The 24798-nt window shown below is 39.4% G+C and overlaps 2 protein-coding genes across 10 annotated transcripts in view; one reads left to right on the forward strand and one right to left on the reverse strand.

The window, feature by feature from the left end:
* Window positions 1-3835: 3835 nt before the first annotated feature.
* On the reverse strand, window positions 3836-8508 carry NDUFB3 (NADH:ubiquinone oxidoreductase subunit B3). Of its 2 annotated transcripts, none has more exons than XM_055718815.1 (3): window positions 8248-8508; window positions 6714-6849; window positions 3836-4092 (listed from the first exon to the last, which is right to left on the reverse strand). In XM_055718815.1, the coding sequence occupies exons 2-3, from the start codon at window positions 6845-6847 to the stop codon at window positions 3936-3938; spliced, it is 291 nt and encodes a 96-aa protein (XP_055574790.1). In that variant the 5' UTR covers window positions 6848-6849; window positions 8248-8508; the 3' UTR covers window positions 3836-3935. The 2 variants fall into 2 exon arrangements, with proteins under 2 accessions (XP_055574790.1, XP_005436569.1); XM_005436512.4 differs by lacking the exon at window positions 8248-8508 and adding an exon at window positions 7904-8085.
* An 88-nt stretch (window positions 8509-8596) lies between these two features.
* LOC102056946 (hyccin 2) overlaps window positions 8597-24798 on the forward strand; it is a 73721-nt gene continuing 57519 nt past the window's right edge. For 2 of the 8 annotated variants that reach the window (XM_055718797.1, XM_027801463.2), the window contains exon 1: window positions 8648-9212. The gene's annotated coding sequence lies outside the window, so the exon portion shown is untranslated. The other 6 variants (XM_055718792.1, XM_055718794.1, XM_055718795.1 and 3 more) reach the window with 6 other exon arrangements.

Genomic DNA, 24798 nt, shown 5'->3' on the forward strand with positions numbered 1-24798 from the left:
CAGGAGAGATTTCAAGGCAAGCTAAAAACACAAACTCACAGTTATAATCTGCTATTTAAACTGGAACTGCCTCACATCATGAGAACAGCTATTCCATTATGGATACGTGGGACCTTAAAGATAAGAAACTTACAAGAGAATAGTATCACAATAGCCTGGAAAGATACGGTGTACTGATCCCAGAACGGAGTTTGCACCGAAGTAAAGGTCAATCGGTGGGCGCAGTGAAGAATACTACAAGTCTTCATCTGAAGACCCTGACTACTGCCCAAATACCACCAGGGAATACAACTGTGACTGCGCATGCGGACCATACATTTGCATATGTTAATGATCTCAGGAAATCTCATATATATGTAAATGAGTTCTCAGAAATCTTGTGAATATGTATATCCTTATGGTATATAGTCTTTAGAAGTTTGCCAGATTGTGGGAGCACTTAGAGTGGAAAATCCCCAGTGCGACCCCAGCGCTGCTAATAAACAATACCTGCTTAACAGTATCATCAAAGTGATGTTGAGTCACATTTTTGTTTCAGTATTGGCAAAACCAACAGATAAATCACAAGTATCTTTCCAGGTGAGCAGATCTTTGACTGCTGGTGGAGATGGGATTTCCACCTGGATTTCAGAAAATGGAGCATCATCAGTTCTGTTTTTCAGAGCTTAAGATACACAGAGCACTGTGGTGTTACAGTCACGTGTGTTCCTCACCTGCCAGTGCCGCTGCTGTTTGTGACCCTGTTGTTTGCACTGTAAAATAGCTGTGCTGGTAGAAAGGGTGTTTTAACATAGGGACAGCCATTGCTATGGTTATGGTGAAGTCAGATTTGGTACTTTATTTTAATACACAGGAAATACTCCACCCCCAGGCAGGATTAGTATTACACTACCTGTGAAATAAAAATCTTTTTAGTATTGTATATATGATGAGACATTTTTATATTCCACAATATTGGCAAAATATGTTTATCATAAATTAAGGCAGTTGTTTAGGGCAGTGGCTGCCATCTGGCTATTTAGCTATTGAATGATACTACCTTAATTCATAAATTAATGAATTTTGCCTAAACTAGTCCAGTGTAACAGTGAATATGCCCAGTATATTTGCTTATGTAGAATGTTGGTAGGGCTGATGCTTATGATCATCCCTATACAGGGCAGCACTTATGCATTAATTTGATTTTTAAATCTTTAAAGTAGAGCCAGTGTGGAAATTAAATTTAATTGAGATTACTTGCTTGCATGTAACTTCTGGAAACTGGCTGAAAGTAGAAGACACAACATTTTGATTGTCTTAATGTTCTCCATATACAATAAAGTCTTGGTAAACAAAGTGATCTGTTTTTAAAAGTCATTGAGGAATGCAGCAGCCAAACTACCTTTGTATGTATTTTGCATTGGTCTAAATAAGCAACATACCAAGGTTATGTATGCTTAAAATATGAATACAGTAACTTTTAAATCTGTGTTCATCTGCTAGTCCTTGAAAAGAAAATAATGTATGAATATCCCTTCAGCTAGTGTTAATTTTCTTAGTAGCTGCTGCAGTGCTGTGTTTTGGGTTTAGTACGAGATTAATGTTGATAACACACTGTTTTAGTTGTTGCCAAGTAGTGCTTACTCTAAGTCAAGGACTCTTCAGCTTCCCATGCTGGGCCAGTGAGGAGATGCACAAGAAGCCGGGATGGAGTGAAGGCAGGACAGAGTAAGGCCAGGACAGCTGACCCGAACTAGCCGAAGGGCTGTTCCATGCCACAGAACATCGTGCTGGGTATATAAACAGGGTTAGGGGGGAGTTGGCTGGGAGGGGCTGATCGCTGGGGGTGAGCAACTGTCTTGTGCATCACTTGGGGTTCTTTCCCTCTGGGTTTTATTCCTCTCTTTCTCTTCATTACGATTGTTGTTGTTACTATTTTATTTTATTTGTATCTATTTTATTATTAAACTGTTCTTATCTCAACCCACAAGTTTCACCTTGTTCCTGAGCCTCCTCCCCACTGGGGCAGGAGCAGGCAAAGTGGGCAGCTGCGTGGTACTTTGTTGCTGGCTGGAGTTAAACCACAATGTGTACATACAGAAGAACAAGGAAACAAACTTCCAACAGGAAACTGAATGGGATAGGAACTACTGCTTAAAAGTTTTTGGTGTTTTGGTTTGGTTGGGGTTTTTTTAAGGCTTATGCTTCTGGGACAGCTGCAACAGAGTTGGAGCTGAGGGGTGGAGAGGGAGGAAGGAGCAGCCTGCTGGCACACAAGTACCACACACTAAATTAAAATTAAAGAGCAGCTAAAGTAAGAAGCAAGTATCTCAACTGCAGGATTCACCAATCCTGCATGTAATGCTAGCTGTGTTGTTTTTCTGAACAACCATCTAAAATTCAGTTATCCAAGAGGTTTACTCTTGGACCCAGATAGAAAACAGGCAGTGAATGCCAGCCTTTGAATATGTGCATTCTGGGCGGAGGGGCCCAAGGGACAGCACAGAAATGTTTTGTGCAACAGACCTTCTGCAGCAGGCTCTTGATTTTGCTTTTCAGGGAATGATGCAACTGGATAGGGATGCTTGAGAAAGAATTAGGCAAGAAAAGTTTAGGAGAAAAATGCTTGCCCTGTGAACAGTGCCTTGAGCAATGCCATACGGAGATGACAAACTCCATGGAACAGTACAGCTACACTCCCACAACGGATTGTTACTGGCTCTGAAAATAAAGCTGTTATAATCTCACTCCAAAAGGTTGTATATGAATATATATGTATATTATTTTAGACGTATTTTGGTAGGACCTTCAAGTTTTTTGTAAACCTGCAATTTGTGACCTGATTAATATTTAAACTTTCCAGTTTCTTCACTGTGGAAGTACACTTATGTAATTGCCTAGTGGCATTTACAGTTTCTCAATTGTCTAATTTTGTTTTTCTGTTTAGTGTCACAGATATCCTGTTGCTTGCACTGAAAAATGAGACAGCATACCCTCCTTAGCTTATGTCGCTAATGGTATATAAAATTTACAATAGGGTATTAGATCAATTCTAATCACTAGCACTGCAGAGGATGTACACTGCCAACAGGCCCTTTTCTACTATAGTCCTCAATCCAGAAGCTGTTAGATAATTTAAGGAAAAATTAGAAAATCTGAAACAAATTATTAGAAGAGACTATGGGCAAAAAATAAATAAATTGTACGACTACAAATTTACAACTCAGTACACTAGGACAAAGAAAAAAACGATTGTTCTTTCTCTTTTCATGTTACATTCAAGTATATTGGAAGTCATATTAGGATTAGGTAGTTATTGCTGAGTGAAACATTCTACTTTGCTAGTAAATGTGGCAGCAATGTACTTTTTAATTTGTGGATATTATGCAGCAGATTAATTTGGCAGACGCTATGCACCAAAATAATTAAATCTTCAATATGATTATAAACTTTGCTGTTTTCATACACTTTGGACCAGTTTTGGATACTTTTTAAAGCTGTAAGGTAATAGTTCTTTTTATTTAGAGATGCAAGAGTGAATAGTAACAAACCGTACTTTTAAGAATGACAAGTCATTCATTACCACTTACTAGCAAATAATAATTATCAAATGTGTAATTAATACAATTTCTCTTAAAAGCAACACACTTCACACTTTCATTTAATAGAATGTTGGCAGAGCTTGAAAAAGCTGGGCTGACAGGTTCCCCTGTTCTTTTAAGGATGGTACAGTAAAACCAAGAGCCTATGTCTGTCTTGTTTTGTTTTTTTTTTCCCCCCCAGACTGAAGTCAGGTAAATTGCTCTGGCTATGTGTTTTGATCCTTCCACAAAAGTATAATAAAATCAAAGAAACATGTTTTTGCCTGTGATAGACTTTAATATGCATGTAAGTACAGAGTGAGCAGGCTTATCTATGTTTCAGCTTACTAATTAGTAAGTAGTCATATTTGATCTTCAGTGATGGCCTCCATTCTTCTTTGGAGGAAATAGTGTGTATTCGATGCCAAGAGCTATGACAAAAGCTGCAAATCCCCACTTGAGTCCCCTAGTAAAGACTTCTGTTAAGGTGACAGGTTTTGCAAAGCCACCCATGTATCTCCAGGCTTCATTACTAGAAGAAAAACAAAACAAAAAGAATAAAACAAGATCAGCGGAGCCACTGTGATAAACATTAACAGGAACTTCTTGTTTGGGGAGGTGGGGGCAGGGGGAAGATGAAGGTATTTCAGCTAGATATACATTGAGACTGTAACATTTCTATCACTTCAGTATCATTTAAGTAACAGGAGTTGCCACAAGTGAAGTTTGTGATACTAACTCTAACCCTTTGTGTATATAATTTGAGACACAAGTAATACTAGGCAACAACATAACTATAGTAGCAGAATCACCTCCCCTAACCTATGTAATTGTTGTCTTCTGTTCACACTCTGAAACAAAATCAAAACCCGCTACCATATGCACGGGATGGAGTAACTACAAAGGCTAGTCACTGTGCTAGACAGTACCTAGCATAGTTAGATCTTAAAAGGGTAAGTTTTTCCAGCCATAGAAAACTCATCCCACTTTCTGTTTTACAATATGACATGTAACTATATTAGGGTCAGAAAAACCTACTAAAACCAATTAAAAAAAAAAAGCTGAGAGGATTGTGTTTAGCTAAAAATTTACAGAATATTTATATTGTTTTGCCTTACTGCTTTCAACCTATGTTATTAGTGAAATGTTAGCCATTGCTATAACTGACTGTATTTATGTGTAGCACAACCAGTGTAATCTCTACAGGTAGCTACAGTATGTTTCTTCTAAGAATTTAAAGTCCTTAAGAGAAGGAAAAAAAACATTTGCACAGAAATAAGCAATAAATTCAGAATCGTTATTTCAGGAGAAGATTTTTTTTTAAACCAGGAGGGGTGTCAGGTATTTATGTTTATAGATAATCCCCTTCTGCAGGTGGTTTCTGTGACTCACAATGAAGGCATATTGGCACAGAAAAGCATCTTCTAGATGCTAGTATAGGGTGCTAATTGATAAAAGCTTAGGTTTCCAAATACGACATCTCTCACACAACTTGAGCTGTATTGAATATGTACATTAATGTGCATTTGCTACAAAGGTGGAAAGCTGATCCCCTGTTAAAAGGAACTTAACACACCAAAGAGGGAAGCCCTAGAGAGGTTTAGTTTTTCAAGAATTCTAGTGCAAGGTATTAACAATGGAATCTTCTTCCTGGTTACTGAAGCAAATAACTTGATACTTTAATTTCTCCTTTGTTAAGAAAGACTGTCTTGATACTTGTTCTACGGAACTGAAGTATTACCTTACATAAAATTTTGAAAGTTCAGGAGGAATCATCTCATGCTTAAAGAGCTTGGTTTTGTTCCTTATTTCAACTGCTCAAATAATTGGCTCAATCCCCTTCTTTCACCAGAAAATTGTTAATTTTTTTCATCTAGGAGGGGCAAAAAATACTAAACAAGCTCTTTTCCAGTTTGCTGTTTTCCAGCACTACCTGAACTTGGAATTGTATGCACTAAAAGGTTAGTTTAAATTTGTGATATTAAACTGTGTCCTTTTTAAAAATGGGAATAAGCCTATTGCTTGCTGTAAACAATTTTGTCTGAAGCAAAGGGGAAAAACAAGAAAAGCTAACACGGCTTGCACTCCACAGAAACAGAAGCAAAATAAATGTGCCACAGGCCTGTAAAGTTTAACAGTAACGATAATCCTAAGGACTCATACGTCAAATGCTTCTTGTCATCATCAAAACTGTTTTACTCCATGCTTACAGCCTTAAAACTGCTTCAAAGGAGGGGGAAAAGTGCTGTGAAACCCAAAGCCACCTAGAGGTTATAGCACGTTAACAACTTTTTAACAGGTTACCTGTTTGCTCTTACATTTTTCTTGTAGTTATTTGAAGTAGAGCCTTTTCTATGAAGGCCTCTGGAACAGTTTCCTCATACAGCTTTTCCCTTACAGAAGAACCAGACTACACAGCACAAATCATTTAGCGTTTTTATTCCCCAAGATTAAAGACTACTTGAGCAAAGTATTACACAACTCACTATGTGGGAGAAATACTTTAAGCCCTGTTTTAACATCTGCCTAAATGATCCAGATTTGCTCTAGCTGAAGAAAGAGGTGGTGTTCTTCATTGTTGAGTGGGACAACTGAAGAGGTAAAAATCTGATCTTCCATTATGTCATTCACCTTATCTTCCATTATATCATTCACTGCTTAGCAAAATTAAATGCTCTGTTGAATCAAAATCCACATTGTATGCTAGTACATTTCTTCTTTTCAAGTAAAGGCCTCCTGTTGTATATGAGGAATGCTATTCCTACTCTCAAAGTCAATGTAAGTTCCAGCAACTTCAGCAAGATCTGAGCACACAATCTCTTCCCTGAGAAGGGGTAGGCTTACTTATGTGTCAATTTGTAATATTACTTATGTGTTTTGGTGGATGAGGTATTGGTCATTCATGCTGAAACAGATCTGGCACAAACATCACAAAGTGCAAGAGTGCCTTACAAAATGCGAAGACTGGTCAAGGCAATGCAAGGCATGACCTCCATGCAAAAAAGTAAACAAAGACTTAACTGAAAATCTGTCTAGTATATTCCAGATGCATTTTCACTAGTTTCATTGAAGAAAGAATAATCTGCAATGACAAGGCCTGGTTGATGCTACAAGATGAGATATCCAGACTGTTTCTGAGGCTCTTGGACTTACCGAGCCCACGGATCCCTAAGACCCCGTTTAGCTAGCCTCTCTTGGACTTCCTCTAGTGGAGTACCCTCTATCTTCCATTGCCTGTAGTCAGGGAGTTCCATTTTGCCATGGCCATGTTCATTTCCATGCCCCATACCTACAGGAAAAGAGTTTTTTTATTTCTTGGACAGTATCAGCTTATTTTCACACACTTGCAGAGAACAATACCCTGTACAGGAAAAACAGGGAGGTTACAAGAGGTATTCCAGAGTACATAACACTTCACATGAAGCATCTTCTCCATTGTACACAGTACAATGCAGAACAAAGAGCTAAGAGACTTTGTGCTGCATTTCAGAAGCTGGTGATTAAGCACAACAGGCAAACCGTGCAGACTTAAGCATTACTGTGTTTTAAGTCACCACCACCATTACATTAATGAGCAGTTACGTAATTTTTTTGTGCCAGAAAAGCAATTGTTTCCAATGTCTATAAATGCACTTTAACAACATCAGAGCCCGTCAACTTGCAGGCTTTTCAAAGTAGCTCAAAAAGCTCACAGTCCAGTTTTGAAATTTCTGATTTAGGTATGGCAGAACTATGATGACGAAGCTCTGAAGAAAAAAATGAAAAACAAAGACTTAGCTCCACAGCTCCTTTTAAGTTGCCTCCTATTCAGTCAAACATAACTGTAGCGATAAACAGGTACAAGGCAGATGAGTGGACAAGGAGATGCACCTTACTACTCATTTCATGAGGCTGGGAAACATAGGCGTTATTTAGATACACTCTTGAAAGAACTATGAAAATGTTAAGGTTCTTATTAAAAACAGTGATCAAGGCAGGCGGGAAGGCGAGCATTTTCAGTGAGATCAGGAGTGACTGGAAGAAAATCATGATGGCTTTTAATTCTCTATTTTCACAAAGCTGCTGAGACTTTGAGCCAAGTTTTCCCACTTTAACACATATCTGGTAGCAAAGAAGAGATTTAAAGTCCTTAACTTTTAGAAGAATTGACTGGAATGCAATGGTGCAAAGAACACAGCTTTGAAGCCTGTAACTCTGGAAGACCTCAAGCTGCAGAGGCCAGCAAAGAGGATTCTCTTGCAGAAGCAAACCTGAAGAACTCTAATGCGGTCATTACCCAAACCCACACCCCGGTCTACAGCCTTACCATAAAACCCCAAGGCCTCTCTCCTACCAGTACTTACCTTCCTACAAGAAAGGCGCTTATGCGCACATGCACACTGGCGCCCGCGGGTCAGGACCAGCGGGCTGCCCTGCAGCACCAGCCGAGAACCCTCCGCCAGCGCGACCGGCAAAAAAAGGGCCGAAAGGGCACTCCGAGGCCGCGGGGAAGGCGGGGCGCGCGCAAGCTCGGCTAACGGCGCGCGGAGAAACGCTCAGCAGCACCCGCCGGAGCGGCGACCATCCCCACCACCCCCTCCCCTCCCGAGCCCAGCCCGCACATAGGCGCTCCCAGGGTGGGCAACGGCGCCGACGAGTCCCAGAGGACGCCCGGCCCCCGCCCCTCCCGCCGACAGACCCACCACACCTGCCCGCTCCGTGACCCTCCTTCAGGACGCAGCGGCCACCCGGAAGCGGAAGTCTCGCTAGGGACCGGCCGCTCCAGGAAGCGTAGCCAGCCACGAGGGTTCCAGGCAGCTTCCGTTCCGGTTGCTCCCGCTGGCTTGCGGAAGGCAGCGCGTGCGCCCCCCAGCCCTCCGCGGCTCACTGCCCTCCTGTCGCCAGGCAAGCAGGTCCCGCACACGGAGCGATACCGCCAGCTCTGGCGGGGAAGCTGGGGACGGTAGGAGGAGGGAGAGGCGGAGGAGAAAGTGGCCAATCAGCGCGGGGCTTGTTGGGGGCGGGAGCGGCCCAATGGGCGGGTGCGTTGTTGAGCTGTGGGGTTGGCAGTGGCTGGAGGTGGCAGCAGAGGAGACAAGGGTGAGGGGGCGGCGGCAATAGCAGTCGGTACCGGAGCCGTTGGGTGGCGGCGGCGGGCGGGGCCTAGGCCGACACCAAGCGCTCCCGCTTTCGCTGGTGGGCTGCTGCCCGCCGGTCGTTGCCGGGTGCGCGAGCAGGGACGGAATCCCGCAGGGTCTGCGTGTGCGGGGGCGCGAGTCGCCGCTACCTCCTCCCGCCCTCGCCGCCGCTGCCGCTCGGCCTCCCCTTCCCCCACACCCCGGCCGGCGGCTCTCCCGGCGCCGCGGAGGGGCGGGCGGGGGCAGCATCCCGTACCTAGCCGTTATGTAATCCCCGGCCCCGCGCGGCCCCGGCCCTGGCGGCGAGGAGCGGCGGAGCGGCGGCGGGGCCCGGGGCAGTGCCCTCCCGTTGCCTGTCGCGGGGCTTGCCTCCCGCGGGGAAGAAGCCGTGGGGGGAGCCGGAGGTGCTGGCAGGCCCGACGGGCACCGGGAGCAGCTCGCTGGCGTTCAGCGGACACATCGTAAAAGGGCCTCGCTGTTTGTTTCCGCAGGCGCGGCGGAGGGGCGCCCCGGGACCCTGGAACGGCGCTGCACGGTGAGCGGCAGTTCGGAGTCCTACGGGCAGCCGCGATTTGCGCGAGCCAGGTGCTTGGGGCCGTGGAGTACCTGCCGCGGGGGGGTCGGCGTTTCTCCTGGTGTGGCTGTGTAATTGTGAAGGGTCGATTGCGTTGGTGTCTGGGTAATTATTTTTTCTGTTCCTCAAGGTTGAGTACGTGGTCCCCTTCACCCGAAAAGAGACTGGTAAAAGTTAACTGCTCAGTGAGTTATGAAGGCTTGAATTCTTAGATCTCTTACAAGAATGAGAAAAAAACACTGGGTTATGGCGTTATGCTGACAGATTTTTAGGACAGGCTGTAGTGCCTTTTTTTATTTTAATACCCTGATGTAAAGCTGCTTCTGGTTTTCAGGGCTTTTTTATAGGGAGCGCATGAGAAGAGTTCCAGGAGGAATGCCATTATCATGTTGCTAACAGTGAAACTGTTCTAAATGGAGTGCCATCTGTTTAATCCAGACTGCCTCTGTCTGGTTTCAGCAGTCAGTGTTTTTCACTGTGAGATAGTCTGCAAGACTCAGAGCAGTGTCTTCTCTGCAGATGCAGTGTCAGGTTGAGGGGAGACACCTTTGTTTCTGTAATGTATGCAGGGTGGAATTGCAGGAGGGCTTCTTTATTTGTGAGGTGCCTAAATCTCTGTCCTATAGAGGATGAAGTTCTGTCAGATAGATACCTGTGAAGTATTTCTTCTTTCTTATTGTGACTGAAAGTTAATGGGTATGCGTTCAGAGTCTGGTGTTGCTGAAGGTTGTTTCTGTTTTCCTCAGAAAAAAAAAAAATTGGGGACCCATGGATGTGTTTGGTACCAGACACCTTGGTTTTGTTTTTTGAAGGACAAATATAAAGTCCTGGGTTTACTTTTTTTGGTTGTTGTTTGTTTTCTTTTCTTTGTGGTGCTTGGAAGCATGCCTTGATTATTTATGCATGAAGCCATACTTTACTGGAATTGCTGAGTCTGTCAACATGAGCATTCAGTTCTGATCACAGAATATGGACTTTGTGTGACCTACTGCAGTCAAACAGATTTGTAGCAGAAGAGTGCACTTGGCAGGATTTGTTTCCAAATATGCTATTGCTTTCAAGTTTTAGCAAGGTTTTGGGTAGCTGTTTTCCCCCCTGCCAAGTACGTCAAAACTACCAAGTAGGAAAAACTGTGTGCAGTTGATAGACTCACTCTACCGTGAGGCTGCTTAATGTTTTGCTTCCTAAATTTCCTTGTCTTTCAGCATGGACCATACTCTTTCTTTTAAAAACAAGACTGCAGATATGAGGGATGTGATGTTTTGGGAATATAGGAAGCTTTTTGAAGCTGTATCTTCACCAAATAAGTGAGTCTGCATAATTTCGAGGGGGCTTACAGTCTTGCTGCAACCTGTTTTTTGAGATGGAAACTTCACCATAATGACAGTGTCAGTCTGAAGAAATGAATAGTATGCAGAAAGAACAAACGTAAAGAAAATTAATTTTGTATCTTGTGTAAAAAATGTGGTATGCCCTTTAGGAAGGGAAGGTCATTGTGGCTCCATGTACAAATAATAAGTACTTTTTGTGGTTTATTCAATTGCTGCGTTTGGTTGGGGTTTTTTTTGTACTATTAATAGTGGTGATAATTACTGAAAAGATTAAGTGTTCAAGGGTACAGTTATGCTAGTCTGTATCTAGCCATCCTAGTTATGATTTGCTGGGATTCCTGCTTATGTTGCTAGGTTAGAGGAAGGTGGCAGGATTTTCTTGAACAGCTTTGAGAAGCCCATGTTTCCAGAAATTTGTTGATAAGCGTTTTGGATTATCAGATTGTGAGATGCATTATAGGTACTGCTCTTCTGTGCCAGCGTATATAATATCCTTTCTAGTGTTGAACTGTATTTATAGTGGTATGCTCTTCATGATTGTTTTTTGGAGTAGGGAGCTGTGTGACTGACAGTTACGTGAACTATTTTCAGGTTTGAGATTACAGGAAAGGGTTGTGGGGTTGTTTTGGGTTTGGTGTGATTTTGGGGCTGGTTGTTTGCTTGTTTCTTGGCTCAATATCTTAATACATATTTGAAATACTGAAATACTGCATCTTTTTTTTCCAGAAATTGTAGGTTACTTTTCTTCCAGCTTTGTATTAGTAGCCATTTATAAGTCATTGGAAGCCTTTTGTCATTTAAATAAAAAAGTCAGTCCTGCTTAAATTACAGTAATGATGGGAAAGATCTGTCTTTAGTCCACATTGGTTTCTTTGCATGGTTTTAAAAAAAAGGCTATGAAAGGTGGAGAAGCAGATTATCTTCTCAGGCAGCATTAGGGAGCTAAATATTTTATGGATAGTATATGGATATTTTATTATATGGATATTATATTATATGGATAGTTTCACCTCTATTTTGTAGAAGTGATGTGCTGGAGCAGTCATCTTAGTTTACTGTTTCTGTTTGGTTTGGGGTTTTGTTTTTTGGGGCAGTGCAAAGACATGTTTTTCACAGGAACAGCCATACTGGGCTAATCTGCAATTCTCTCTTGAAGCCTAAAGCTCTTGGATCCTGGTAGGTGACAGGACCATTGTTTCAAGTCCTGCTTATTTCCCACAGCTAAGCAGTATTTGACAGCAGGTGCTTTATTATTACACTCTCTTCTAGGCAAGCGTATAGGGTTACTCCTTAGGTCAGCTCTCCCAGTCTCTCAGTGGGGATGATGTTTTGGATGGATTTTTATTGCATGGCTATACTTAATTTTTAAAAGCCTTTGAGCCTGTGTATGGTTTTTGCATCTGCCGTGTTTTTTGGCAATAAGCACCATGCTTTATGTGCTGTGTGAATAAATCATGCCTCTGTTCTGTTTTTGAGCCTGTTACCTGCAAACTTCCTGTGATACTCCTTGTTTTCTGTATGAGGAGGGACAGAGTTGTTTGGCTCCTTCCTGAGCAGTTTTACAGGAGTTTAGAATCTTTAAAGACCAGGGTGATGTGTTCACTCAAACACTTGTCTGGACAGAAAACTAATTTTAGCTTCCATTAATTTTCCTTATGCTTGTTCCCTTACATTAAGATATGAACTAGTATCAGGAAGGGAAACTGGAGGCTTCTCCAGCTGACTCCTAGTGAAGGACATCTGTGCCATAGGAATGGTCCTTTAAGAAGTTCTGTGACTCTTCTCACAGGAAATTCATTTGAGCAGAGATAGTCATCAGTAGTACAGTTTGACTTGCTACTTCAGTCAGTTATTTTCATTTCTAAATAGAATAGTTGTGAGAAGTAATTCTTATTTAATGCTGTTTTCCACAGTGTTTCCTTTGCAGTTATTTGCTTGTAGTAGCTAAAATTTCATGCAGAGTTGTTTTCAAGAAAACATTAGTTTCTGGGTTGTGTAAATTGTTCACATGTTTCATGTAGGCTGTAAAACTAAAAAATAGAGATGATGACTTTTAAGAAAGATTTGCAGGTGTCAGGTATTATCCCAATGATCTGTTTCTTCTTGAACCTTTTTTTTGTCATCATCTTTGGCAAAAGTAGACATTTAAGAAAACCTGAATTGCGGGATGGTTGAGGTTGAAAGGGACCTCTGGTGATCTAACCCCTTTGCTCAAAGCAGGGCCAACTAGAGCAGGCACCTTGAGATGTTGTCCAGTTAGATTTTGAGCATATTCAAAGATGGAGACTTTGCAACCTCACTGAGTAATTGTTCTAATGTTCAAACGCCCTCATGCTGAACAAGTTTTTTCTTACATTTAAATGGAATTTCTTACATTTCACTATGTGTCCAGATGGGTGCAAAGTTTTTTTTAAGAGTAAGAAAGTATTCTGAGTTCATGTTTGTTTAACTAAGTGTAGCTAAACCAGCAAGCTGGTTGAATTTTTCTCTCTGCGCCTTGGCTTGGATAATTCATGGTTCTAATAACAAAACAAATAATACAACTTTTTTTTAAGAAAAAGCTTTAGCCACAGGACAGATGTATAGCGTGACTTGGTCTCCTTTTTTGTATTTTGTACTCGGACTGCAGTTTCTAAACTAGAAATATAAGGTCAAGAGGTAGAGGGGCACTTCTGATGAAATAAAATATAGTTATCTAGTAAAACCCTACTGTAAAACAAAATTCTGTATTGCCAGCAATACCACAGAGAGGAGAACATGTAAGCCTTGATCAGGAGCTTGGTAAAATAGTATAGAGTTTGCAAACTGTTCCAACACATACTGCAGGCTGTCAATCATAGTAAAAGTTTTGTATTGCAAGGGAAACTGCTGTGTGGCCATTAGTCATTCTTGTGTTAGTGTTAGGTTTTTTGTCAAATATAATGAATTTGGGCACAGACTCTTTTATATTCTGCTTTCGGTAGAGCCAAAGAAGATAGAGGTGGTGTGCTACAGATGTTTAATGTGTGACATTTATTTTCATTTATAGTGTTTTAAGAATAATACATTATGTGGTCATGGAACATATAACATATTTGTCTAACAAACTGTGTTGCTACTTTTAAACTATAATCTGTGTCTTTTCATTTAATGCCAGTGTAGCGTAATTTGGATCTCATGTACCCTGATGAAGGACTAGGCTGAACTCCACAGCAACATTACTCTGTCACTGTGAGATACCCTTTTCCTCTGAGATCCTGTGTTTCCCATGCTATGGATTCTATTTGAAAATGTTCATGGGAATAAAAATGACTTATGGTTATCTACTTCAGCAGGTATTTTATTCATAATCACAATTCAGATGATTTGTAAAAGACAGACCTATCATTGTCAAGTGACCTTTTTGGTCTTGATTGTTTTCTGTTCTTCTGCAGACAGTCCAGCTTGCCCCTGCTGCCCGCTGTCTATGTCAGATCTGCCACTTTCACCTCCTAGTGTGGTTCTGTAGAGCAATACGGATTTTATGGTTCAAAATTCTTAACTTCTTTTTGTGTGAAAATAGAGAGCCAGAGACATTTGGAAGGAGATCCCACTAGGGTAGTGACACAAAATGTCAAGTGAATAATTATTGCAAAGTGGTAACTATTTGTTTATTTTTCTCTCAATACTGAATACCATTACTTTGAAAATGCCAAGTTCCCTGGCTGCATAATACTGTTCAGCACAGGATCTGATGGTGATAGTTGGAGCATTCAAACCTGTTTAAAACACTATTTCAGGAATTCCTGCTTTCTGCATAATCTGCATTATTTTTCTACAGGACAGATTAATTAATGACATCTCATTTTATATTGTATAAATTATACACATGTTAGACTAGCAGTGAATTTTGCAATCCAGAAATAAGTCGTCTGTGTTCTTGTGTGTAATCTCCATAATTTAGCCAATCTTGCTATGTTTTTGTTTTACTTACTGTGATTCTTCAGAAAACTGATCAGGTTAGATCTTCCATATTAGTGTCTGCGTTTGTATATGGTTAATGGATTCTTTAAATAGTTATACGTTACTGTTCCTGTGAATATTTAAGTTAAATGTATGACGTGGACATTTGTGCAGGCTACATGACTGCAGTTTGCTGAATCATGCAGGGCAATGTTGATACTTCTGGGATTTTTTTCCATTTCTATTCTCTATGTTTAGTAGTTTGAGCTTTAAAATGTAATCATATTTAGGGTCTTCCCTCTTCTGTCTTTCCTGGACCCATTTTCGGTGGGGGAATTATTCTACATCTATCTGGAAAGATAGTGAGAAAGTTTAAAAGAATGATCTGATTTTTAACGATTATTTAGCTGAGAAGCTATTGGGTTGAAAGATAATGAGGTGAAATATGTGTAAAATCTGTATGGGTTTTTTTCCTTCATGGCTTCATTTATTTCCTTTTTATTCGCATAGGTTGGTTATTGTTTGAGTTGGAGGTTTTGATATCCCGTTACCACAATTATCTTTCTCCTGCTTTGAACTAATTTTCTGTGGATTGCAACACCTTATCAGCTTGTCTTCTCTTGCAGCCAGAACTTTCTCACTTGAAGGCTTCTTTCTGCATAATTTAGGTAATGGTGTTCTTATCGTTATCTGTTCTTTGTTTCCCAAGGTTGACTCCCTTGATTAGAAGTCTGTTAATTCATCAGTTCTGATGACTGGAGAGGGTGGGTCAGCTTGACCTAAACTTTGTGTATGTACTTGTTTAACGTATAGTTAAACACTAAATCAGAGTTTGGTAATTTGGGAGTTTAGGCAGCAAAGTCAGTGCTAAGATTTATATTCTGCAGAATTCGGGATAAAGTCTGAATTTCCAGGCTTCTGTTATAACCATGTTGCTTTGCTAAAATATGTATGTGTACTTCAAGTAGACAGAACTAATGTGTTTGTAGTTGAACCCAGTCTTGACAGTACAAGTCTGTCTTTGTACAACAGTGATAGTATAAGAGTAAAAGAGGGTGTTAATATTTTTTTCAAGTCTTATATTTTAGTAACAGCAGTGAGATAGATCGTTGGTTAAAGTCCATTTACTGTAGTGAAATTCCACAAGAATGGAGGAGTTTAAGTTATAATAATGTGCCCTTGTACATAGAAATTTAAGGCATGCTGACAAAGACTTTATCCTAGTAAAAGCTCATGTTTCTCTGTGTGTGACGGTGGAGAACTTTCCATTGCTTTTTTCTTTTTTCTCTTAAAGATGGTCGGTTGAGCCAGAACAGCATAGAGATGTGAGCTAAATACGGGCACAGAGGAGAGTGAAGGGGGTTTGGATGTGGAATGGAAAAATGACTAGCTCCTTATGTGCATGGATTTTAAATATTTTTTTTTAGCTGCTTGTTTCCTCTTCTTACCATAGAGCAGGCCTTAGACAAAATTGCTGAGGTTCCAGAGCTGCTTCTAGATTGTTAATTATGCGTCCCCTCTATTTGATAATTATGTAACTGACAAGCCACCATACCTGATAGTCTGTCTTCAACGTTGCACCTGTGCAATAGTTTCAAATAGTAACATCCTTAAGTTTCTGGAAGTTATTAAACCGTATTTGTGGCAATTTCTTGGGAAGATCACAGAACAAAGTGGTGTTTTAGTCGGACTTCACCTGAGCCATTCTAGTAGCTTACTTCACATAAGCAACTTGCAGCATGATTCTTGCCATGTCAGAGTAGCAAGAGCTTAATGAAACATCTCTTAAACAGTTCAGTGTTACCTATGGAAGTACAGAGATGGGAATCCTGAGCTGGAGGCTAAGTTGAATATAAGTAGGAAAGGAATACCTAAAATAGCGAACTCATTTAAGCTAAGCATTCATAAGCTCTATTTCTGTGCTCTTTATTTTCATAGACATTCTGTGACAGCAGTCCTTCCTTTAAATCATAACTGTCACATGCATTTCATGATTCTCTAGTGAACAGGATGGCTAGTAGCAGGCTACTACCTCTTCTGTTTGCTTACATCTGTGCACCTGCCAAGGCTTGTTTCATGTGCTGTGACTTTTCAACTTTGCCTTCACCCAGGTTACTGTAAATGCCAGGTGAGTTTGGGAAGCCTCTCATTATCTGGGGAATAAAAGAACTTCCTAGCTTTCTTTTTTTTTGTTTGGGAGAGAAGGAGAGAACAAGATTTTCTTTCTCCTCACCATAATCAGCGTTAGAACTTGAGACAGCAAATAAAAATTTTTAAATAATTTGCGCTGAATATTTGCCTGGTCCATCCAGCCAATTGCTGGAATGTGAACAGTCTAGGCGCAGCTTATTGTTGACAAGTCTCCAAGGGACCAATTGCAGAAATAACTGAGATGCCCTTTTGCTTGTGCAGGTGCTGAGTGGTCTTGGGATATGCATTGTAGTTCTTTTAAGATTTATAGTAGTCCTAGTGAGAATAACTGACCATCACAGAATGTGCACGTTTTCTGCATCAGTGGTGAAAATACGTATGCAGTCATTCTTTGTACATACAGAAATGAAACTTTAGTAGATTGTTACAGTCACTTCAACCATGGAAAAATGTTTTTGAAGCATCTGGGTGTTTAAATCATTCAAATGGCAGATGCATTATACACACATACCTTGTGTTCTATCAAGCACTGCACTAAACTTTGTGAGAGAGTACATGCTTTGCTTTTTTCATCTTTATAGGTTAATTCCTTTCAGTTAGCTAGAAGTCTACTATGGTTTCTAGCACTTAATTTTTACAGTTTACGTTGCAAAACTGAAAAAAAAGGGCTAATTGCCCTTTTTAACTGAAATTAAAATGTTAGCGTTTCATGTCCATTTTTTAGCTTGGCAAGTTAGCCCAAACTTAATTCCCAAACTGGAATTTTTAGGAAAATGGTTGAAGATGCTCTAATAAATTCTAATAAATAATGTTTATAATGTTTATAAATTAACTTTGTTCATGACTTTACTCTTTTTTCCCCTAGCTACTTAAATATTTAAATTGCATAAAACTCATGATGTTAAGGCAGAAAAATAAATGCGCAAGAGTGGTATTGCACATTTGTTGTGCACAGTCTTAATTGGATTAAGGACTGCAGACTGAGTTAGGGGTTAGCAGCCAATACTGATTGGCATTGATGTTGCTGAAATTGTGTAATCAAGTATTGTGCTGATTGTCACAGGGTGTTTTGTGTGTTGTTCCCCCCACCCCCTTTATTTAGCAATGTATAATTAACCAAATGTTCAAAGGTTGTTTTTTATTTCCTTTGTGCCCTTTTTCTCAGACTTGCAGGTATTGGTCCATGCTAAAGGAGAACACTGGGCTCATAAGACAAGTAAGAGGAAGTTCAAGGAAACTGAAGTAAAGAGTGGGCTGCCTCTAATTTCATCTAATAAATGCAGAAAGCTTTAAAATGATCTGTTGGTCAGTGGGGGTGTGGGAGTTTTGTTGGGGTTTTTTGCCAGCTGCTAGGAGAGAGCTTCTTCAGCACTGCTGCTTGTCATTTTACTGAAACACTTTGTAGGAACATTACCACATTTGGGTGGTGGAGATGTGCATGGGTATGATGGTCATCTGCTTTTCTCTACTGATGATACTTCTGTGACTGTAACTCACCAGAGACTGTATTTGATAAATTATTTTGTTAATAAATTTTTGGTCTTGTGAGAGAGGAGGAAACAGATCTTAAATTAACACTATCATGCTGATGAGGGTACCTTAATCACCATTAAAAGAGTTTTCAGCTTTATCAAGTTTTGAGGTATTTCAAATTCATATGCCAATGCGTAGCTTTTGATAGAGTATTTTTCCTGCATATACTGACTTTGTGCAGAATTCCAGTAGCAGTTACTTTATTGCTATTTCTATGAACTATTGGGGCATTTTGCCATTCTGCTTTAGTAATGTGTGTTGACTTTGAATAGATTGTGATAATTATCTCTTTGTGAATGCAGACTTTATAGCTTTCTGAAATGCATAATGTTGCTATAAGTAAATTCTGCATGTTTAAGCATATGCATCACATCTATGGAAAAAGGTTTTTATTAGCATTTACTTTTTATTGCAGGAGAATGAAGTTACAAAATTTTTGTTTTAGTTATTAAAATAAAACAGAACTGACTAGGAAACAAATTTGTTAAAATCTGGTTACAAAAGTCTTTTCAGTGTGCCAATTGGATAGCTGGCAGATAAGGCAAAAAGCATGAGGATTTCCCCTCGAGTATGAAACTCCTGCTGCTCACTGATAAGAAACAATTATTGCATAAGCATCTTAACTTGCAAATCTGCACATAATTGCAAGTACCAGGGTGTTAGGTCTGGATTTGTGTTTTGTTCAGAAAAGTTTTCTCGTGTACAGAAGTAGTCACATGTGGACATGTGGATTGGTTTTGGTTTGCTGGTGTTTTGTTGTTGTGGTGGTTTTGGGGTTTGTTTTGTTTTGGCTTTATACCTGATCAGCCCTACTTTTTGAGAAGTTACTCAGTGCTCTCTCTGTAGGTCCGCTGTCTGCATTCCAATAACCTCCATATTTCTAAACCTTCTAAGTTGCTCTTGAAGGATCGCACGTGTTTTGTGAAGCATGCTGTATGAAAGGCATTAGATAAATATATTCCTTACATCAAAAATGTGTAATCTAACAATTTCAGGTGCCTGGTGCTTGAACTTTGGTAAATGCTGCTGATTCCTATCAGCACAATTACATAGGGAGAGTGATGCTTTTAACAGGCTGTTTAATTGAACTCAGGTTTTGATTAAAAATTTTTGATAATGTGTTTGAAGAGAATGAACTGAACTTGCTGTATTGCCAATATAAGGAAAAAGTATAAGATCATAACTGTTACTTAGATGGGCAGTGTGACTTACCTGTAAAAGAGTAAGGAAGCCATTTATATTTAGTATAATTCATGTGGATCTATTTCAGTTTGACATAATATATAGTATTTGCTGAAGAAGATGAATATTGCAAAAAGCATTAATGTAAGGCTTTGACATATTTGCATATAAGGCTATCTCTGAACTTTTTCCAAAGGTAAATTTACTTGGGAGACTTGAGGGAAGGAAAAACGCCGTTCTACCAACTGATTTTGAAGTTTGTTTTTATAGCAGGAAAACTATTTAGTATTACAAATGAAACCTCAGAGTTTCTCTGTTTACGATGAGATTATGGCTGAAGTCCTTGGTGAGAATTTCTGCAGTTGTTTTGTTGAGTGTAAGAAAGTATGTAAGAAAATCTAGAACATTGTAAAATTGACCATGTATAAATAATTCCGTTCCTCCCTCCACACCAAACAAACTGGAGGAAGGGTACCCATGAAGCTATCTGCATGGATTTTTTCAGTACTGCCTGCTAATTCTGTAATTCTTCGTAGTTGTGAAAGACTCCTGCTTTCTGAAGGTACATTAGGGCAGTATTTGATAAAAACCTTCGAATTTTGTTCAGGCTATTAGTATAAAATATGCATGAAAAAAGTAGTATGCGTTTTAACATCTTGCTCTTGTTTCTGTGTTGTTGGGGAGGGGATACAGGGCTGTGCATTTCAGTTGCTATACCTACGGAACGCTGTTCTTGTTTTTGTTGTTGTTTGTGGGTGAGTGGGTTTACTGAGCTGTAGCTTAGATAACTGAAAATGATTGTGGAAGGTCTTGTCTAACAGGGTGCATAAAAGATATGGTGCATTTAAGTTACTTGTGCTAGGTTTGCGTTATATTCCTAAAGAGATAGTGTGCAAAGTTTAGCCCCAGAAAAAGACTTTAAATTTCAGGTAAAAAAAAGCCCCACCACCATCCCTGCAAGAAACATTCCCCCATATGTTAGTAAATTAGTGCTCCTCACTACTTAAAATTGCATGAAAAATTCACCACTTTACACTAAAATATTAACTAGTTATTCCTTAAAACTGGACAGTCCCTATTCTGTTTTAAAATTGGTTTAATAGCAGAATAAGGACTGTGTAAACTATATGCACCGTGTTTAACTATTCAACAGTAAAAGGTTAATTATTAAACTCATATCAAGACAAAAGGGGAACCTGGGGTGGTAGTTACAGTAGTTTACTAATGTTCTAATTCTCATAGTTATTTCACAGGGAAGTAACATATACTTCCATGTGATAGGCCACAGAATGCCAGTTATATGGTAAGGTGAATTTCAGAATTTCATGAGAGCTTCTAAAAAGGTGATTAAAAAGGGTTGTGCTTTCTTTAGATGCACTGTTTCTTTGCTGGTTTTCTGCAGAGGAGATGGTCCAACAAAGGCCATGTAACTTCTTGCTCTGGAGGAATCCTAGTGAAGTTAGTAGGATTGGTTATGAGCATAGGTTTTTATAGCATAGTTACCTTAATCAATTGGGTCAACTATGGATAGCTGATGTTAAGGTAGCTCTTAGTGAACTGTGTTGTACAGAATTATGGTGGTCAAGATCATGTGTTATTTCTTACGTGTAGAAATTTTGACTTGCATGGTCTGTCTAATCTCAATATAAAATAACAGTGTTTTCTTCTCATTTGCTGAGATTGTTCATTGCAGTTCTTAAAATCCCTTTCTAACTTTCAGAAAGCAAGTGTGAGATTGAAAATGATTGATACTGAAATAATGCTGTGATGCACAACATGGAATAAGGCAAGTTGTTTCCCATAAAGTGACAGGCAGAAGTAGTAAAGGCAGCTATAGTACGAGCAGTTTTGACTCTGTAAGTTGAAGCAGATCTTGTTTCTGGATTCCTGATGCTACTTTGCTTTACCTGTGAATAGCAAGTAGCCTCTGTGTGTGGCTTGAGTCCTTTTCATGTTTTGTGTGCAGGGCTTGATTGCCCCCTGTACTACACTAGATCAAGCAGAACAGATGTGTTCTGAAGTTGTGCCATCTTGATGAGTAGTGGTGAGATCAGTGATGATTCCTGTAACTGTATTTATTGTTCAATTTGCTTTTTTAAGTCTAGGAACTTGCATTGGAAAAGCAAGACCAGAATATCAATCAGAATTAACTTTATCCTTGAAAACCATACATCTTAAATGTGAATGATGCATCTGAGTCACACATACGAAATCTATGGCATCTTGCAATAAAGGAATATATCCTAATGCTCATAATTATTTTTTTTAAAATTTTAACACTGGCATTTTGTAAGTTTACAGTGGAACTTTGTATTCTTCTGTAACATTTTAAAAAAATCAGCAATATGACACAATTTTAGCTGAAATTGAAGTACATTGAGATAAATTTGAAAATTCTACGCATGTAAGAGTTTGTGGATGTTTAAGTAAGTGTATGGAGGGGGGGCAGGAATCTGTCACCTCAGTTTCATTAACTTAGACTTTACTTTCCGGAGATGAAGGCTTTACTGTCTGGAAGTTGGAAAAATTAGAATGATGATTTCATTACTTCAGCAGAAGATCCTTTAGGTTACAGCTCTTTGGCAGTATTTAGGGTAGAAGAAAGGAAGTTTGGAAATTTAGGTTACATAATTAATTAATTAACCTTTTGTGTGAATTACAGTTGTAGGAGACAGTGCAATGAGAAATACGTAATACTGGTGTTCTATCAGTCTGGATTTGATAGAGGACTTAATTTTTTTAATGGCTTTTTTCATAATATAACAGACATTTATTTCTATCAAGTGACGATTTTAGAGCTTGAAAATGAGAAGCTGCTTAGAATCTACAGTTTGTATTTCTAGAACTGTTCCCATATGCATTTCTTTCCTTTGCAGGTAAGGTAGCGATCTTTCTCAGTAGAACATAGGCAGTTGTGTTCTATAGTGTGTGCTTGAGGGTCTTTTGGTAGTGTGGTGGTTTTTTTTTTTGATGGTTTGTTTGGTAGGTTTGGTTTTCTTCTCACACAAATTCTGTTTCAAGATTACTCCTTGCTGCTCATTTTTAGTACTTAGCACTGAGTGTCCCTTAGTTGTGATTTTGCAAGTGTTAGTTTCCTGTTAGATTTGTTTTGGTTTGGTTTTGTTTTATGCTCCATTTTTTACTATGCATTTTCTAGCTTTAATTAAGTCTTTCTAGATTTAATTTACTTCACAAACGAAAACTGTGAACCAAGGAGTTTGGGAGAGGTAGGGTTACATGGAAAGTACTTTGCATGGAAATGTTTTTGTAAGTAAAGAAATGAGTTGCAGACAAACTAGCATAGGAAGAGTTCCTGCATATGAACTGATGCAAAAGGAGGACAAGACTATTGTTTACACTAGAGTGGGTTATCACACAGGATCCTGACAAGAGAATGTTTTAGGTTTAGTGTAGGATGACTACATGAAGTTGTTTATAAGGAGACTGGTGCTGAGAGACTAAGGTAACGTTTCTATGGCTAGTCTCTGTGTGTGTGTGTGTGTGTATATATATATTTTTAAGTGTGGTGAGTCTTTAGAATAGAAAAAATAACATGTGTTTTGCTGTATTTAGGGCTGCATGATAATTTCTCTATTGTTTCCCAAATCCTGTAAGTAAAGTAGAGGAGTACTTTTTTCCTATACAGAAGATAAATGTCTCCTTCCACATTCTTGATCATCTTAACTCTTCTGTTTCATTCATTGCATGAACTGCTAACAGGAGAATTTAGCTACAAGTGTACAATTGTGGTTTATTCTAGTTCTTAGACACTGTGAGGCAAACAGGACTTAAATTTTTCTCTAGTCACCTGACTTCTATAGCTCTCTACAACTTCTCTGTGCAATACAATGAAAACATCAGCTGTAAAATATTTTTCAAAACTTTAGTGTCTATTTTCAGTGTTGTATTTTCATTCACACTGCCCTAATTGTTTGTCTTCAGCAATTTTGTATCTGCAAAGCACAGTTTCACTGTAGTAATTGCAGAAAGAATGCTTGTCAGCTGACCTTTCTGATGCTTGAAAAGGCACAGAAGATAATTTAAGGCTTAAAATGACTTAGAGGAGGCTTTTTGGAGCAGATGTGCTATGTCTTTTACCTTTTTTTGACAGCAACTGAAATGGATGTGACCTTTTCGATAAGGAACGAGCTCACTGTGCACATATGGTATAATGAAAATTTACGAGAGTTTTGTCAATCATGTTTGACTTCACCGTGGTAAGGCTTTCTCCCATCATTTTCACATAACTAACTTTGTTGCTGGTATCTAAAAAAAAAAAGGGTTTTTTTAGACTGGTTATTACTAGTGAGCCAGAGTGGGCAGGGAAGAAGTATGTTACCCAAGTTGTTCTGCATGACTAAAGTTTGTCTAATAAGGCTGGCAACCTAAATCCCACATATAGAATATGTCAGCATTTATGTTTTAATGTTGGAATGCATGTCTGGCTGCTTAAGCTTGCAATTAAATTACCCAAGAACTGGAATTGGAAGAAGGCTCTGCTTGAGCTGATGATGTAAATTAATCACTGTCCAGACAGTGTTTTGTTTCTTTCTGTCTGTCAGTTTTGTACCTTGTAGAAGTTTCTGTTTCTCTGTACTGTGGAGCTGTGCAGCCAAGAGCGTTCTGGCAAAATACTTGTACCTGTTTCTAACGCCCAGTTGCAGTTGTAGTTCTGATTTTTTGAGGACAGCGGTTTTCTAATTCATTTTTTATGTCCTTACCAAAATGGGAGCTTATGTAAGTGTTCATTAAATATGACTGTGATAGAATAATATGTTTCTGTAGATGGATAGAAGGGAATCACAGTGGAGTTTGTGATATGTTTATTATAAGAAACATGTATTGTAATACATGTACTTTTAAATAAGTACAAGAAGTCATCTACCAAAATTGAACATTCCCAAGGCAGGTCTTATTTTTCTCTTGGGATTAGATTAGCTGAAGAGTCAATCCTTTTTCCACTGTAGAAATCAGAACATACCATGGGTGTTTAATATGGTCTAGCATGTCGTTTGACAGTAGCTGGATGAAGCTGTATATACTGAGCAGTTAAGGAGGGAGAGGGTAATGAGGCACTGGCACAGGCTGCCCAGAGCAGCTGTGGGTGCCCCGTCCCTTGGGAGCACCCTGCTCCAGTGGAAGGTCTCCCTGCCCAGGGCAGGGGGGGTTGGAAGGGACCTTTGAACCCAAACCATCCTATGATTCTATGAGTTTTCAGAGTTTTACATTTCACTGTTTTGATAGTATATTACTGTAGTAAGTTTTATTTCAGACTGGTATTTTCAAAGACAATGATACAGAGAATGGTGAATTATATGAATGATATCTTTAAAATGGGAATCTATTTCTAGGTAGTGAATAAAAGGATTGTCATTTGAATGTAAGGTCATGGTATTTCAGTCTGTTTGTAACTTCCGTTACATATACAT

The sequence above is a fragment of the Falco cherrug genome, chromosome 8 (genome assembly GCF_023634085.1).
Source record: "Falco cherrug isolate bFalChe1 chromosome 8, bFalChe1.pri, whole genome shotgun sequence".
In the NCBI taxonomy this organism is placed as follows: Eukaryota; Metazoa; Chordata; class Aves; order Falconiformes; family Falconidae; genus Falco; species Falco cherrug.